Source organism: Python bivittatus, unplaced genomic scaffold (assembly GCF_059951505.1).
Source record: "Python bivittatus isolate LINGU-HERP-01145 unplaced genomic scaffold, Pbiv_v1 ctg000210_np1212, whole genome shotgun sequence".
NCBI lineage: Eukaryota > Metazoa > Chordata > Lepidosauria > Squamata > Pythonidae > Python > Python bivittatus.
Genome location: NW_028277053.1, coordinates 7,564,511 through 7,582,448, shown reverse-complemented (window position 1 = coordinate 7,582,448; position 17,938 = coordinate 7,564,511). Strand labels below are relative to the sequence as shown.

At 40.1% G+C, this 17,938-nt stretch overlaps 1 protein-coding gene across 10 annotated transcripts in view; it reads left to right on the top strand.

Moving 5' to 3' along the window:
* Positions 1-17,938, top strand: part of VSTM4 (V-set and transmembrane domain containing 4) — an 89,177-nt gene that overhangs the window by 61,690 nt on the left and 9,549 nt on the right. For 5 of the 10 annotated variants that reach the window (XM_088139398.1, XM_088139399.1, XM_088139402.1 and 2 more), the window contains one exon: positions 4,835-6,654. In XM_088139398.1, the coding sequence (XP_087995524.1) occupies positions 4,835-4,960 (126 nt within the window). In that variant the 3' untranslated portion in view covers positions 4,961-6,654. Of the gene's footprint in view, positions 1-4,834; positions 6,655-6,953; positions 7,590-17,938 lie in introns of those variants that run through there. The other 5 variants (XR_015795893.1, XR_015795891.1, XR_015795894.1 and 2 more) reach the window with 3 other exon arrangements.

Here is a 17,938-nt window from a genome sequence, read left to right as displayed (position 1 = left end):
AGCATTGAGGACACCATTGATGCTGACCAAATCTCCAACTCCATTTGCAGAAATGCAGCCCCAAACCTGCAAGGAACCTCCACCATGCTTCACTGTTGCCTGCAGACACTCATTATTGTACCGCTCTCCAGCCCTTCGGCAAACAAACTACCTCCTGCTACAGCCAAATATTTCACATGTTGACTCATCAGTCCAGAGCACCTGCTGCCATTTTTCTGCACCCCAGTTCCTATGTCTTCATGCATAGTTGAGTTGCTTAGCCTTGTTTCCACATCAGAGGTATGGCTTTTTGGCTGCAATTCTTCCATGAAGACTACTTCTGGCCAGACCTCTCCAGACAGTAGATGGGTATACCTGGGTCCCACTGGTGTCCACCAGTTCTGTGCTGATGGTACTGCTGGACATTTTCCAGTGTCAAAGGGAAGTAAGCATGATGTGTCTTTCATCTGCTGCATTAAGTTTCCTTGGCCAACTACTGCATCTACGGTCCTCAACATTGCCCGTTTCTTTGTGCTTCTTCAAAAGAGCTTGAACAGCACATCTTGAAACCCCAGTCTGCTTTGAAATTTTTGCCTGATGCAGTATAACTCCCTTGTGTCTTGTTGCTGTGCTCAGTCTTGCCATGGTGTATGACCTGTGACATGAAACTCTCTTCCACAACCTCACCTTAGTAGCAGCTTTTGGCTGTTCCTCACCCAGTTTTAAGCCTCCTACACAGCTGTTTCAACTTACATATGAAATTGATGATCATTAGCACCTGCTTGGTATAATTGGTTAATCATACACCTGACTCTAATCCTACAAGATTCCTGACTTTGTGCAAGTGTACAAAGTGTGCAAGTGTAAGAATTGATGCTGTTTTGAAGCCAAAGGGTGGTCACACCAAACATTGATTTGATTTAGATTTTTCTTGTTTGCTCACTTTGCATTTTGTAAATTGATCAACAATTACAATATATATTTTTGAAAGCATTCTTACTTTACAGCATTTTTTCACACCTGCCTAAAGCTTTTGCATAGTACTGTGTGTTGTGTGTGTGTGTATATATATATATATATATTTATATATATTTGCATGTTTGTGAGCTGCCCAGAATTGCATATGTGAAATTGATGACTATATAAATTGAATAAATAGATGATGATGATGTTGATGATGATGATCACTGCTATTTTGTTCATGTGCATTGTGGAAAAACCATTCCCAGTGCAAAAAAACAGAAATCAAGAGTCACCTTTCCTTCTTCTTTTGCTTAGTATTTGTCATCCTGGTAGTAAATTTCACAACTAGAACTTGTTAGAGAATAGTTGTTTTCATAATTCTTCAGTTACTCATAAGGGTGAAGGGGAAAGGTCCTGCTTGATTCCCCTTCTATAAATAGTATGTACCTTCTCTTAGCTTCATCAAACAAAACCCAAGCTAAAACCGATTGTACCACAGCTCTGAAGCACATCATGCTCAGCAGTGTGCAGAAGCCATGATTGCTTAAAAGCTCTACCATAAAAACAGGAAAAAATCAGGTTTATGACAATATGGCATCCCTCTTGGGGTATAACACTCATGTAGTTCCTTAGAAACTTTACAGTTCCTTGTCCAAAATGGCCATCCAGTGGATTAAATGTGGAAGAATACAAAATATACCCATGACATATTTGGGAAATTAGCAGTGAGTTTGGCACTGAGGGGGATGCTCGTTGATGGCCTTTTTGTAACCCTTCCCACTGTCTTGATCACATTGAATCAGTTCTAATTTATTCTGATTCTGTGTACTCACTAACCATAGAGGTTGACAGTTTCGAGACTCTGATTCCTCATTTCTGAGCCAACTATTTTATTTCAAGACCCTTGTTCAAAGCAGGAGGAAGACTTTTCTTCTTAAACCCCTGTTAGATCCCCCAGTGCCTTAAATTATCCAGCAATATTTTCCTGGGTCACCATTTTGTTTTAGTTGAATATGCTGAATATCCTGTAACTGGAGATATTCACTGTTCAGGTAGAAAGCATATATGGCACATGTAAGATTTTCTTACTGTTGTTTCTAATGTTAGAAACTCTATTTTCAGCTACCCAAACTTGTAAATGATAACCAAAGATGCAGAGTTTGCACAGCCTCAGATTTCTGCCTAGAAAAAGGCCTTTGGAAAACCGTATCTTCTATGTTCAGTTATTACACATAGTTGAGAACTGTATGTGCACAACAATTTTGAACCTCCTGTGTGTTTCCTCATATTTTCAATCAAATTATTACATACTGGAAATATGCATAAGGGAAATTATTCTACACATTTTATGGTGCGCCGTTGCTTGTAGCGGTAATTGAAGTACCTTTTCCACTTATGAAAGTACTAATTTTATTTGCTTTTATTGCTTTTCTAGATGCAATTATTTATTTAGTGTGTTTTGGCTTTATTAAATTATGTTTACTATAGGAACATCATAAAAATGTATGAAAGTAACACATCAGCCAGTGCTGCCCAGTGACCTGTATTGGAGGAATCAAGTGTTATTTTTCATATCCAAACTTAATAGAATAAAGAAGGAATAAAGATATAATCTACCCAAGAAAACAATGCAATTTCCAGATAACATAATAATACACCTGGACAATGTAATTTCATAAATCTTAGCTCTAAAATTTACATGAGCTGGGTGTAACTGTGCCATTTCAGGATTCATCATGTTTTGGCTGGAATTTGAATGAGAATTATAACTAAATGCCTGTTTTATTTGATGTGAAATCCAAATGCCTCCAAGGGTAAGTGGCAACAGCTAATGGGCTCCATGCCCCAAACGTGGACTTCAGAAGCCACTCGGGCATGTTTAAGTGTCATTCCTTATATTTCGGGCCTCTTTCCCACTGAGGTGGCAAGCTGTGTCTGAGTCATGCACTTTGGGCTGCAAGGAGAGACTTAGATGAATGAACAGGATGGCATGAAAAAGGGGAATTGCCAAGGCAGAAGGAGGATCTGTCTGGCAGAAGGTTTCCAACCCACCCTTGACCTTGACATGGGGACTGTATGGAGATTGTACCATTTCAAGGAGAGCTGAAACACTGGTTGAATATTTTTTGTGCCCCACATACTGAATAAAATGGAAAATTCAGAAAGCATTGTTGATTTTTTTTTAACCCACAACAACATTTGAATGGCTTATATTATGATATCATTACACAAATGACATAAATTGCCACAATGACATACTTTCATATTTAATGGACATTCAGATGTAACAGACACTCCTCCCGCAAATAGCCCATTAAAATTAGATTTCACTGTAGTGTGTTTCAAAACACAGAATGTTCTATTATTTTTACAGCTTCTCATCCTCTCCACATCAAAGGATTACCTACTACAAAACTAGATGGAAAAATTCTACTTATTATTGCATTCACATCCACCGTGTATATATTAAATCTGCAGCATGTAGCAACATAATGTTAATCTTCTCGTTTTTCGAGCATAGAGACTTTTCAAAAATGGAGAACAAGCTCATATCTGGGATCCAGTCCTTGCAAATCAGAAGAGTGAGTGTTCAGTTTCACCCAAAGGTTGAATAAGTTGGCAAATTCCATATTTTAGGAGTATAATTCAACAGCACATTGAGATCTTAAAATACAGTATTTCTTCCCAAAATTATATTAGCATACATGTTAATTTGAAGCCAAAACAAGGGTATAACAGAACAAGACTAAATGTGTGTTAAAGAACCTTCAGATATCTTACATCTTCACCTTAACAAGTCTAATATCCATACCTTTTTAAACGTACTTTTAGGGGTCCAGTAGATTTGAATTAATATCACTTTTAAATCATAAGTATCTCATATTTTTTAAATTCCAGGAAGCATTGATTTTCCAAAATTGGATATTCCAGTTTTTCCTTCCACAGATCAAACCTCTAGCTACACTAACTTTTATTTCACTTTTTAATACCTTACTATATTTATTATAAAATCGAATTGTTGGTTTCCATTCAAGCAAAACATCTCTTAAAGAAGCTAAAATCATGAGTATCTTTGAGGTTGCTAAGGCATCCAGGCCGTACTGTTTAGATAGTGCATTTTAGGTGAATACATTGCCAAGCATATATTGAAGGCAAGTCAGAGTCAAAAGATAATCTCTCAAAATCTTTAAAACAGCCATTAAAAATCAACTTATTTAAAGTATTAATCCCAAGGATTATAATACCTTTATAATATTTATGGATTTATTTATTTGATTTATATCCTGCCTTTATTTTTACTCTTAGATGCGGTACATAATGCCCCTTCCTCCCATTTTCCCCATAACAGCCACTCTGTGAGGTGAGTTGGGCTAAATGACTGGCCTAAGTCACGCTTTTGGCTTCCACTCATGGTCTCCTAGTTTGTAGTCCAGGACCCTACCCACTATGCCACACTGGCTCTTAATCTATAGCTATAGTAGATCCCAAAAACAAGAAGTTATATACTTTAATTAGTAAGTGTAGTGTAGCCAGATATAAACCATACTGCTGTCTAACTTCAACAAGCTTTGGTAATAACTTTACATAATTATCAAAAGAAGCCATAATATCATTGGCATATAAAGTTGATTTGAAACTAGTGTGACTTACTTCTGAGGAAATCTGTCTAACATTGCATTCCCAATGCTTCCCACTTTCTTGAGCCTATCTTACGTTTTAGTAACTGGTTGCACAAGGATTCATTTGTAATGGGGAAAGCCTGGCTTGGGGGCCTTGTTGGATTATGTTCATGCCATTGATCTGTGCTACAGTAATTGTTGCCTCAGTGTGGTAGGCTGAAAGGCAGAAGGTCCCTCACTCAGTGAATTCAGATTCCCCTTTTGTTTTGCAGCTGAAAGGCGCCGAGGAGAATCTGACCTACGCTGAACTGGAGTTGCTGAAGCCTCACCAGGAAGCGAAAGGTGTTTCTTCTGTGACTGTTTATGCTCAGATTCTCTTTGAGGAAAACAACATGTAGATGCATATAACCCAGACAGAGCCTGTTGACCAGGGGTATTGAATTATTTCTTTGCTACATACAACGTATATGCAACCTCCTTTTAGTAATGGTTCTGTTCCTGTTCAGTTAGATTTTAAGACTGTGCTTCCAGGAAATGATTCTCTTTTCATTGGAGAGGAGGGCTGACTCTTGTGTTCTGTTCTTTTTCTTGTAATGCCAAAGATGATCTTGATTTTGTGATGGCCAGTTACAACAGCTTCCTTTGGGTTGGTGAGAAACAGCTCCTTTCTACATATTTTGCCACCCAGGCTTGCAATTACTTGGTCCTGCCTAACATAGCTGTGAGATTCATATGGAGAATTAAGAGAAGGGGGAAAACAAAGAGATAGAGGTTGGGTGCCAGTGGGAAAATGGGAGGAAAAGAAAGAAGGTGTTCAGTGACTGAACTAGAATCTCTCAGAGGACTTTTCCCAGCTCTTAGCCATTCCTTCATAGCTGGCCAGGCCTCAGATGATCTTCACTCCTTTGATCATAGGTGAATTCTTAGAGCTGCTTAGAACTTCCCATTGTTCTCAGGTTTGTTTCACCCCATTAAAGCAGGCATGCAGGAGTGTATGTCCCCTGTTGCCTGAGCGCCTTTCAGAAGGGTGTTTATACTCTCACCTCCCCAGGAATGTTCTGCTCTCCTCACCTCTGTGTTTCACAATATAATTCCATCAAGAGGCATGTCTCTCTGAACATGATTCAATAATGAACCATAACCCAATTTATGCTTGATTCATTGGGAAACACAGAATTCAGCTTTTGGACTAGGAGTGGGAAGACTCAGGTTCTGGTCTCTCTCAGCCCTGGAAGCCCCCTGGATGAGTCCAGGCCAATCCCTCCCTCTTAGCCCCAGAGCCGATGTGGGGTGATAGTGGAGGTGCTGGACTAAGAGTGGAGAGACCTGGATTCTCATCCACCTTCAGCCACAGAAGTTCCCTGGGCGACTTTAGCCAATTGCTCTCTCTCAGCTCAACCTACCTGTGCTGTTGTGAGAACAAACACCAAGAGATGAACGGTGTACACTGTCCTGAATTCCTGTACAAAAGCCAGGATATAAATCTAAGAATATTTTCTATAACCTCCTTTTCCCCCTCTCTACTCACTTTACACACATGCACAAACTTGCATATATGGACACATATGTTCAATTTATAGAAGAGAAGAACCTATGCATCTGAAAACTAATTTGAGGAATGTGTATTTTTAGGTGCGTGAATTTCAAGTTGAACTTATCAATCCTTTTTATTTTCAAGCAGGATGTTACAGAACACATTTTCTTTGGCCATCTCAGTAATCCTCCATACAGATCAGACTTTCTGCTGCAAGAGTCTGTTCTCTTTCCTGTTTCAAGGATAAAAGAATAAATTCATATTGTTTTGAAAGATTTCAGAAGAAAAATTTTTAGATGAGTAAAAGCAAACATTTTCAGGAACCAACTGGAAAAAGTAACATATCTTTCCTTTGGGTGATTGACAGAATGAATATTTTGAAAAACTGGAGGAATAACAGTAATAATAATTAAATAAAACTGGAAGTTAAACATTGTGCCTTTACATCAGAACTTGATTGTGGGAACATGAAGTATTTTATTGGCTGGGAAACAGCTGTAAGTTGAAGGTGATGAATGTGACTATAAAATAGGGCAATTTTACAGACCTAAGAATTTTTTTAAAAAATGTATATGCATGTAAGAAATGTATATTGGTTCCTTTTCCATGTTATCAAGACCACAGAAAGGTATTTTTGAATAAATCTTTTTCCTTAAAAAAAAAAAAGGCTGATTTAGTACAGTTTTATTGCACTCCATGGAAATTATAGCACAATCCTAAATATTTTTAGTTAGAAACTATCTCCACCTGAGTTCAGTGGGACTTGCTCCAAAGCATTAAAAATCTTTTTACAATAGAAATATAGGAAACTCTTCAAGTTTTACTTATTTAGTATCAGTGTTCTTACATTCTACCAGCTTTCTCTTCCAACAGTCCTCACCTGCTCAGCTTTGGGTGTACTAGTGGATCACAAGCTCAACGTGTCCCAACCGTGTGGTACAGCTGCAAGAAGGCCAAAAACATCTTGTGGAGCATCACAGAAGCATAGAGTCCAGCTCACAGGAAATAATTATCCTGCTCTACTTTGCCTTGGTCAGGCTTCACTTGGAGTATTGTGTTCAGTTCTGCACACCCCAATTTAAAAAAGACATTGATAAACTGGACCAAATCCAGAAAAGGGCTAACCAAATGGTGAAAGGACAGGAAACCAAGTCCTATCAGGATCAATTAAAAGAACCAGGTATGTTTAGCTTGCAGAAGAAAAGGTTGAGGAGGGACATGATAGCTGCCTTCAAATATCTGAAAGGCTGGCACATTGTAAAGAGTTTGGACTTCCTCTCATTTGTCTCACACCAGAGGGTGAGACAAGAACAAATCAGATGGAACTTCAAGGATGCAGATACAGATTAGACATTAGGAAGAACTTGACAGTAAGCTGTCATTCAAAGGAACACTGTATGGAGTGGCTTCTTCTCCTTCACTGGAGGTTTTCAAAGAGAGGCTGGAGAGTCATCTCTCAGGGATGGTGTAGTGAATCCTGCAGTATGTCGGGGGTAGGTCCCTTCCAGCTCTATGATTCTGTGCACAGTGTGTAAATGGGGGCTACTGCAACTTTTCTCCCACTGCCATCCGTGGTCCCGCTCACATCTTGATCAAAAACTGCCACTCTTTCAAACCAAAGATGACTATCACATCCCAGGGGCTCTTGCTACATGTAGCCCCACCTACATACTCAGCACAGAGTTGCTGGCATCAGTCTCAAGGTTCCAAGTAGTTTCCTTTGGCCTTGATATTGCCCCATAGCAGATAGTCAGGAGCTTCCTAGCTCACTTTCAAGGGCTTCCAAAACTGGCCTTCAAGTTCTGTCAGTCATTTCTATCAATGTGTTTTACCATTTGATCTCTCCTGGCCCTTGGAGGTTTTGGGGGGGGGGGGTTGTTTTTGTTTTTAATATTGCATTGGTTGTCAGATGTTGGCCCATTTTTCCTCTGGGTTGATAGAAAACAAGCTTCTACATGGAAAGTGAACATGTTATCAATGGATGTTAAAGTAAGTTTAGCAGAGTAATCTTTTAAGCTAGAGTCCCTGCACAATAGACCCACATTCTTTATACATCAATGATTTCCAAATTTTTGATTGATAGTTCAAATCACTTTAAGGACTTTTATTATAGTAATGACTATATCAAACTAAAAAGGCAAAAAAGAAAAAAAATATGCTGGAAAATGTCATAAAACAACAACCAGAAGTTTGACTAAATAAGTCAAAAGCCGTCTTCCTTGCCCTTTGTTGAAAAAAGACCAGATGTCAGCGAACAGCACTTAATCCATTTTTTCAGGTCAGGTACTGTATATATTCTTCCAGCATTGCACAATAAGTCTTTTGGTAAACTCAACCAGCTTGATGAAGGAACTGGGGGGAAGTGATGGTGCGACACTGGAGTTTGGCTTTCTTGGACCTCAAAGAGGTGGATAGTAAACTCAAATTCTATAGCAGAAGAAGCTAGTGGACAAAGATCTGAAGAGGGATGGGAGGTCCATGAAAGCAAATACTAAATTGCAAACGATCCCAATGAGGAAAAGAAAATAAGGCAGCAGAAGTAACTTAGTGAAAGGGAGACTTTGGAGCTAGTGACAGGTGAGCAAAAACTGAATGAGTTGAAGCAAGCAAGGAATGCTAAAAATACAAAAATAGCCTTTAGTTATACTGAACTCAAAAGAATAATCATTTCATCTGCTCAAAAAGGACCCTGCAAAAGGCTGAGTAAAAAAGAAACAGCAGAATTGCTCAAGTGGATATATAATTTTTGTGAGGTGATGGATGTTAGAGATAAGCTTGAAAAGACACAGCAAGGCAGACAGGCAATGAAGCATGGGTGGTCTGACAGAACTCTCTGCTCAGCTCCCGGCAGAAGAAGAAAATGCTGATGTCTCTGTCTTGTGCTCTGTGGACTCCAAACGTGCACACGTGCCTATGATGGTCACATCCTGTTGTTGGAAATAGTCAATCAGTGCAGATCAATTTCAGGAGCATTTTATCTGATCAATCTCAGGCAGATTTTAAAATGGAATCAGCAGGTGGAGGGAGGTTTGTAGAGGGAAAAACTGATTGTCTGGAAGTGCCCTAAATTAATAACTTATTAATGGTCCATACATAATCAAAATCAAAAAGGGGAACCTGTAAATTTATATCATAGGCAGAGCAAATCCAGAAAATGACCTCTTTTTCCTTCTATCAAAATATACAATTCCAATACTGACAAATAATATATATTAGCAATTCAGTCTTGCAAGTCATGTGCAGATTTATTGATCAATTGATTGGTTATGTGCCATCAAGTGAGTGTTGACTCCTAACAATCATATAGATAGATTTTGTCCATGGCCATCTGTCCCTAACCTGGTCCTTCTGGTCTTCTAAAGCAACTGAGTCTATCCACCTTGCTCCTATGCAGATTTATCCTTCCAAAATAGTCATTCTTTTGGCTAGTCCCAAAAAAGTATGAAAGTAGTAGTAATTAATCCCTTGTTTATTAATTAAAACAGAAAATAACAAGTACAGGTAAAGATGTAGTAAAAAATGTATGATCTGTGGTATTCTATTAGTGACGTTTAAAATGGCAGGAGTTTACATAGTAGTCTCTAAGCTAGACCCATCCAAGCAAAGAATTAAAAGCTGGTCATCTTTCAGAAAAGTTTCTTTAGCTTTCCAAAATTTTCAGTAGTATAATACATGTTTTATGGATTCAAAATCATTAGACTTGCTGAGCAAAACCTTTGGTCTAACAGAATATTTCATTTATATTGGGAAATATAACTTGCTAACTTTAACCAAATTCCACATTCAAGTCAGTCTCCACCTCCATCACAAAATTAACCATCTTATCCACTTTTTCCTCTACCTTTTTTTCAAAGGACTTGAATTTAGCTCCTAATTCATCAAACACTGATTGAAGTAAACTTAAAGGAGTCATTTTATCTTCCAACACCTGCTCCAACAGGCGTCTTCTAGACATTTTTTTCCTTCCCCGCAAAACAACCTAAGTATTGTATAGGTGAAAGTAAGCAGACGGTTCAAGCCCTCTGGCACCTTTCATGGTGTAACTGCAGGCATGCGCCAGCCAAAAATACACAAAGAGCTCAAATTACTTTCTTCTGTCTTGAAAATTCAGCCAATCAACAAGCATATCACAGAAAAACAACAACAAAAATCCCATAGAAAAATCAAATCCAATTAATACAGATGGAGTTTTGTAAAATTAAACTTTTAACAAATCTTCCCCTTTTACCATAAGTAACTTTTATATCTTTTCTGTATTCTCCTTATCTTCCAGCTTTTTGTGAATTGCTCAAATTAAATAAAAATCTTAATTCTTCCTTTAAAATTATAGTCCCAGAAATAATGAAAAAACACCAAGAGAATTACTTATCTGTTGCAAAGGAAGGTCTCTCTCAAGTTGAAAAACAGTTATGTTCCAAAGTGATTTCGAAATGGGGCTCAACCAGCTCTAGTGTCTGTATTAAGGCTGCACCACAACTGTGAACAAAGATGGATCCCCGCCTCCCAGCCGCTCACTCGCAAGCCATTTGCAGAAGCTTCCATTTCTGCAACTAGTTTATGAGGAACAGCTGTCCCGGAGACCAAATGGGTTTATTTATCGCTTCCTCCTTGATCCGGAGCAAGTTGGGCGGCCAGTGCTTGCTGCTGGCCACTGATCCAGCTGTGGTGCCGTCTCCCCTCTCATGGAGAGTTGATTAAGCCACCATTGTCCCACTGGAAGTCAACTATTGATATGGTGTACCTCATGCCAGAATGTACTGTTTTTACTAATTTTAAGGATCAGCAAACGATCCAATTTTAACAATTTAATTAAACAATATTTGGGAGGCTAGCAAGATATTTCTGCTATCCCTGCAATCTTGTGACATTCAGGCATATTCTTCACAAATAAATAGGGCAAGGAGTTGTGGCCCAGACTTTGTTTTCAAATGCATCCTGCCATAGGAAGGAGGAGGGAAAAAGAGAAGTTGTGGATGACAATAACTACCATGATAGGCTAGATGGAGTTGCAGGAAGGCAAGAAAACAGTTTTTCATGATTGTGTAAGTATGTCTGTGTGGTCTTGGTGTATACATAGTATAGTTGGACCATCAGGCAATCAATCAAATCTTTATTTTGATCATTGCCAAGCAGAGCATTACGTAATCAACCTAGCAATTGGATTAGATCAAAGTTCAGTAAGATAATAGAATAAGACAAAATGCTTATTTCCACTAATACTGTACCACATACGTAGAAGGGCTGTATTGTTTGGGTTTCTCTGAGCATCACAGCTTTGCATTGTATGAAACAGATATTTTGTTGTTTCAGGGGGGTACTTTGCGGGCTCAGACCCCATTTTTGTCTTGTACTAATTCAGCTCCAGTTACATCAGAGAGGGGTGCAAGGAGAGGAGGAGCATAGGAAAAGGGTTGACATGGAGTCAAAGTGGCCCATTTCTACTGTTTTACCATGATTGGTGGATGTTTTTCCCACTAGCCAATCACATACTGAAGTGGGAGGGAACAGAGATGGAGGATTCAACCAATCTCTTTCCTTCTCATGTGATGCACACTTGGCGTCAGGCCAGCACCTTGAGCTGTTAGTCAGAAGAGACCCAATGGAGGCAGGGCGGGAGCACCAGGAGCAGCCGGTGTTGCTTTGACTTAAGGATGGCTGGAGAGGGAAAGGACCAAGTCAGTTTCCTTCAGTGGCAGATGAGAGCAGTGCAACTGTAGCTTTCAGCCCTCCATGTGCAGCCCCCTTGGTCCTGGGCTTCATTAAAGCACAGGCCAGGGGCAGATTTTCATTCTCCCTCTTCTAGCAAAGCTGTGGGATGACAAGCCACTGTCTGCATGTGGGACGAGGACTCCTGCTTCTGGGCACAGTAATTCCTGACCCTTCAGACCCTCTGACCCCCACATCTCTGAGAACAGCAGAGTTTTTAAATAGCCTTTGAAGACTAGGACGGAGGCGGGGGTGCAGTGGGGGGAGAGAATCCTCGAGGACAGCTCAGCAATTGGCAAACTTGCTGAGTTATGCTATTTCTACCCATCCTTCTGCTGTCATTGGAAAACAGCGGACTGATGCTGAGATGGAAACAAGCGCAGCTCCATTAGCTTCCCCCCATCAAGCCCTTAATATTAATGTTGTGTGTCCTACAGTTTAGAGAGTTCAGGCTTTAGACACCTTTTACTACTAAATACAGCCTGTTCTTCCACATTAAATTTTATCACCTTCAGCAAACATATTAAATCACATTAGTATGAGCAGTTACAAGTGTGTGTGTGTGTGTGTGTGCATGCACACACTGTGGGAGACAGGAGGTATCCCAGGCATAAGAACTACTCTGTTGTGCAACTGTCTAATCGGGTCATTAGGTGTGGGAGCCATTGTGAGGTCGATATAAGTATATTTATTCATTTATTAGATAACTGTAATAATATTCTCCTTAAAGTTGTCTCTATTAACTTACAACAAGCCAGTGGTGTGTTTTGCTGAAGTATCTTATGAAACATGATTCAGAATCCACTCAGTTAAATGTGGAGTTTATTTTACTTGTGGATCTTCATATGGTTTTCCCATATTATTTATCTAAGGAGTGAGTGATACACATTCAAAATGTCAACACTTCAGTAGAATAGTCCATACCATAAGGGCAAGGCTAGGATTCAGCATGAGACAGGTCCTGCACCTAACAATAATTGGACCTGACCCATCAGATTGTTGTATCTAACCATTATTATGGATAAAGGCAGCTACAAAAAATAATGCAAAGATGGTTGAGTATTTTTGCCCATATAAAAGCCAGCATGAGGGAGAGGAGAAGGTGGGAAGCAGAGGACTTTTCAGCATTTAGAAAGTGAATGATTAGAGCCAGCAAAGGCCACAACTGTACAAACTAAGGCATCTCTGTGTGAACCCTTTTTGATAAACATCTCAAAATACGACCACATTACACAACATTTTGCCAAGAAAATCACATTCTGAAGAGTCTGTATTCAAGACTCTTCACGGACTGACTGATACCTGAGCAGCGTCTTCTAATATCGTGCTAGATCATGTTCTCCCTTCTTGATGGTGGGGGGGGGGCAGTCTTTCATGTGAGCTCTGCCACCTGTGGCTTGGATCCATGCCCTTCCTGTTTCCTTTGGGCTGCTGAGGCTGGTTGGGTCTGAAGATGGCCATGGCCTCTTTAGGAGAGGGGAGCCACTCCAAAAGAGATGGTGATAATGTGTTTCCTTCTGAAGTAGAGTTCCTTGGTCACTATCACTCAGTCTACAAACCTTCCTTTTTAGGGAATGGCATGGAACAGGTGATGGGGCTTCAGTTGAAGAGTGTCCTTGAGACAGTGGGTTATGTGGAACCCTTTCAGTCAGGGTTCAGTCATGGGCATAGGATGGAAACAGATGAATACCATCTGAAAACCTGCCACACAGATGCCATGTGCCTTTTGTGGCTCTCTCTTAACAACTCTTTGAATCAGTGACAGAATTTTATTGGCAGCCCATGAACCTGCCACTTACATTGCCCTGAGACTTGTAATTTGTAACTTTCACCATCCTTCCTATAAGGACCTATACTTTCCAAGCTTAAAGAAGGCACCCTAGTGTGTCAGCCCAGAAAGTAAGTGGTCAAGGGGAGAAGAGTGGACTTTAAATATTTTTTAAATGGTTTTGGAAACTCTGATTGCTTCTTCCCAAGGAGCCATGGCAAAGCTCCATTTCTACCTTGCTATTTGGTAATTGAATGTTTTAAGCAGCCAGGATCTTTGCTGGTTCTCCAGATGAGTAGTGCTGCTAGTAAAGGTAATGCTCCTATGCCCTTCATTCAATTCCTTCTTTACTATGGCCAGCCAGGCACAAACTTTTACTCCTGTACAGATGGAATATTACACTTCTCCTATCCTGCTCCTGTCAACACCAGCAGGAATTCAATGTATCTTTCAGTGCTCTGAACATGGCCTTGGGGCATACCTTCCTTTTCCATTCTGTATGACTGAGGCAGGTTGCGGTCTCTCTGTATTACAAATAATTTATTTGTACAAGTGCTGATCCAAATGTTTCCTGCTTGTGAGAATGGGCTGGGGGACAAGGTTAAGATTGGCATTTGTTCTGGGCCAGCCTCTTGCTTGGTGTCCTTCTCTGTAGCATTGTGTCTCCGAATTGTCTACCTCTGTATCATATTATCTGATCTCATGGAGGCTTGATAGTGTTGAGGGGTCTTTTCCAGCAGGAGCTAAGTTTGCCAAGGAGTTCTGCCAGCCCTCCTGGCACTCTGGAAAATCCAGATACAGTGGGGCAAAAAAGTATTTAGTCAGCCACCAATTGTGCAAGTTCTCCCACTTAAAAAGATGAGAGAGGCCTGTAATTTTCATCATAGGTATACCTCAACTATTATTTAAATAATTCTTTAAACAATTCTTTAAAAATCAGACAATGTGATTTTCTGGATTTTTTTCCCCATTTTGTCTCTCATAGTTGAGGTATACCTATGATGAAAATTACAGGCCTCTCTCATCTTTTTAAGTGGGAGAACTTGCACAATTGGTGGCTGACTAAATACTTTTTTGCCCCACTGTATCTACAGCATCCAAGTTGTGGGACCACAGAAAAGCAAGCAAAAATATATGAGTAAGTAAAAAACTTTTTTTTTTGTTGAAAATTTGGATTTAAGAGTTGGAAGGTTTTCACATTAGATTTGGAGTACGATATTGCATTGGTTCTGTCAACTTCTCTCTAAGCTATTGGCTAGACATTGTGATGCTGCCGTTTTCTCAGCTCTGCCATAAAATAAGGAAATTCCAAGCATTTATTGTGGTAAAATCCTTGAAAGTTGGTTTAAACCTGGCAAGGTTAATGTCCTCCTATTTTCCTCCTATTCCATCAACAAACAAACAAATGAAGCAGATTCCAGGATTTTGAAGCTTCTATGGACAATTAAAAAAAAAAGATGTTTAACTGCAAATTGGATCCAATCCAATATTCACTTCTGTTGGATCCAATCCACTGCCATCAAATCACACATTTAAATCATACCTTGCCCTTTTTGAATCCAGTCTTCCATTTCAGTCAGGTCAAAACCAGTCAGGCCTATTTCTCATGAAGTTCAGCCCCCAGAATCAGCAACAATGGTGTCTAGTCTATTCTTCTACAGGCAGTCCCTTACAGCCTGAAGATCCAACGAGGCTCTGGAGACATCCAATTCTGAGCTCACAGGAAAGATGTCCAGCTGAGTATCATCTATATATTAGGACAATTAGCTCCATATATGTGAATTAGCCTCCCCAGCAGTTTCATGCAGATGTTAAATAAGGGTGACAAGTGGCTGTGCCTCAACTAAGTATGCAAAGGGTTGAACAAAAGCCCTAGCCCAGAGAGGTAACATTTCTAAGCAGCACCTCCAATCCCCAGCTCCCCCATTCTCCAGCAAGATAGGAGGGTCAACGTACTAAAAGCTATTCCAATATCTAGAAATTTCAACGGGCCCCATGATGGATGGATGATCTATAACAGGAAATCTATAACATTTCCTATCTTTTTCCTGTTATAGATCATCCATCATGGGGCCAAAGCTGTGTCTGTGCAAACTGTGGGTCTAACAATTAGAAGGATTCAAGATAATCTATTTTATCTAAATGTTACTTGAGTTGCTGTACCACCATCTTCACCATCTTGCCTAAATATGGAATAGTGGACACTATAATAGTGGACAATCTATAGTCATTAAAATTGGCTGGATGTCCACAGGGACTGCGTACAGACAAATGGTTTCTTGCTACATGCTAAAGACATGAAGAACCAATCTGTACAGCATTCACAGATGTCTCGCTGCCCTAAGTGCCAGCTGCCTGTAAGGAATTCAGCAGGCACAGAAAGTCTAAACCAAATCCACAAATAAGTTGTCCATAATAAACGAGCTAAACAAGGTTCCCCCATTCAGACATCATGTTTTGCAGAACAAAATACTAAATCAGTATAAATACTGTACAATGTGTGAGTCAAACGTGATTAGAGATGAGCTCATAGTTATGGAAGCCGTGGATTCCTGAGCTGTTACAGAGAAAGCAGGTCCAGAGTAAAAGATTCCCCAGAACAGTAAGTCTGACATCAACTCAGAATGTCAGCTCAGGCAAGAAGATGGTGAGGGCAATGGACCGACAGCACACCAACACAAGCTCTAATTTGCTTTGAGAGCCCAACACCTGGGATTCAAAATGATCCAGCTGTTGATCAGACAAGAAAAGTGGAAAGGGAATTAAAATTATGATGAATATGGCAATGCTGCCTCCCCATACATCAAGTCTCTATTTTCTCATTTGATTCTCATTTCACATTGAACAGCAGAACAATTAGAGCTGATGTGCTGCTGACATACCAACCAGGATCCCCAATATTAGGGATGAAAGTGGAAAAGAAGGGTGGACAAAGTTCTCTGATTCTGTTTCTGTTTCTTAATTAGATGGGGTATACATTCTTCAGCTCCTAAAAGACCATGGGAGCTCCTTTCCCCTATGTTCCTTGGCAAGGCAGAAGTAATCCATACCTCTTTAACTAGGGGAAATTATATCACAGCCTGTTCTGTGCAAAAAGCAGAACCCTGATTTCCCCACTAGGGCATTACACATGCAGAAACAGACTCCACTCTTGCACCCTTAACCAGAGAAGTGTTTCTCTGGGTTACTAGATAATGTACCTAGTATCCTTTGCCTTTTGGAGGCAATATAGAAAATGTCTTTAAAAGTGACTTCTGACTGTCAGAATAGATTTGGTTCCTTCCTTCCCCTCTCCTTTGTCAGTCCAACAGTTCATTGGCAGGATGTGGTTCAGCAGGCTTCTGCACCTGATGCTCCACTGTTTGGCAGGGGGTCCAGTTGCAGTAAGGACAAATGGGAAACAGGCTATCTTCTTGCAGATACCGAAGACTGCTTTTTAGAATCTCTGCATGCCTTCCAACAATGCAGAATTGGATTCCCCCTTAGTAGCAGAGCTGAAAAAACAGCAAGAAAAGAATGAAATCACATGCCCACAGGGTGGGGGAGGAAGCCAAATGCCATTCCTATGTATCTCTATAAAAAATAACATTAATTGGGATGCTTTGCCATTTCCTGAACAACCCATAATTAGGTTAGATAAGAAACTAGCAGTGTCTAAGAGCTATAAATGTCTAAATTAAGTTATTTTGAAAGTGCCCAGCACTCTGACATTTTGAGAGTTCACAGTAATTGAGGTATTGAGATAAAATTGCTCCTGTTATTTAAAAGGTCATTATCTTCTTCACTTAGATAGATGGAAACTATTTTCCACTCTAGTGAACCGTTGTGTTTGGGACAATTAGGCAGGCTTGAGTAGATTTCCACCGGTCTGACTCCCACTTATCACAGCTCAGGCCGTGACACACAGAAATGTTTGTATATAGAGACTCAAAGTAGCCACTCTGTATTCTACTCACAGACGGGCACCAAGGGCCTCACGTGACTGAAATTTCCAGACTGAGATGCTAAATAACCCTCATGCAACTGTTGAACAATGCAAGTCGGTTTGTAACTGGCTGCTAAAATCTTTCACAATCAAGAAGAATAGCCAGGAAAGCACGAATCAATTTATGGCTGTGACTTTTAGCCTTCTTGCACTCAATGGGGAGACAGAGTTCAGCGGATCCCAGAGACACAACTGTCTCCCTTAATGAAACGGCCTCAGCAGGGCTTTATGGAGATCTAGCAAGAAAGGAAGTACACAGGACAGTTGCAGAACTCAGTTAATAATAGAATGGAGCTGGAACCCAGGGCAAATTGGAGAAAGAACCTGTGGCACCACTAGTTTTTGATGCAGAAGCATTCGCTGAAAATCTGAGGGTCAAGTTG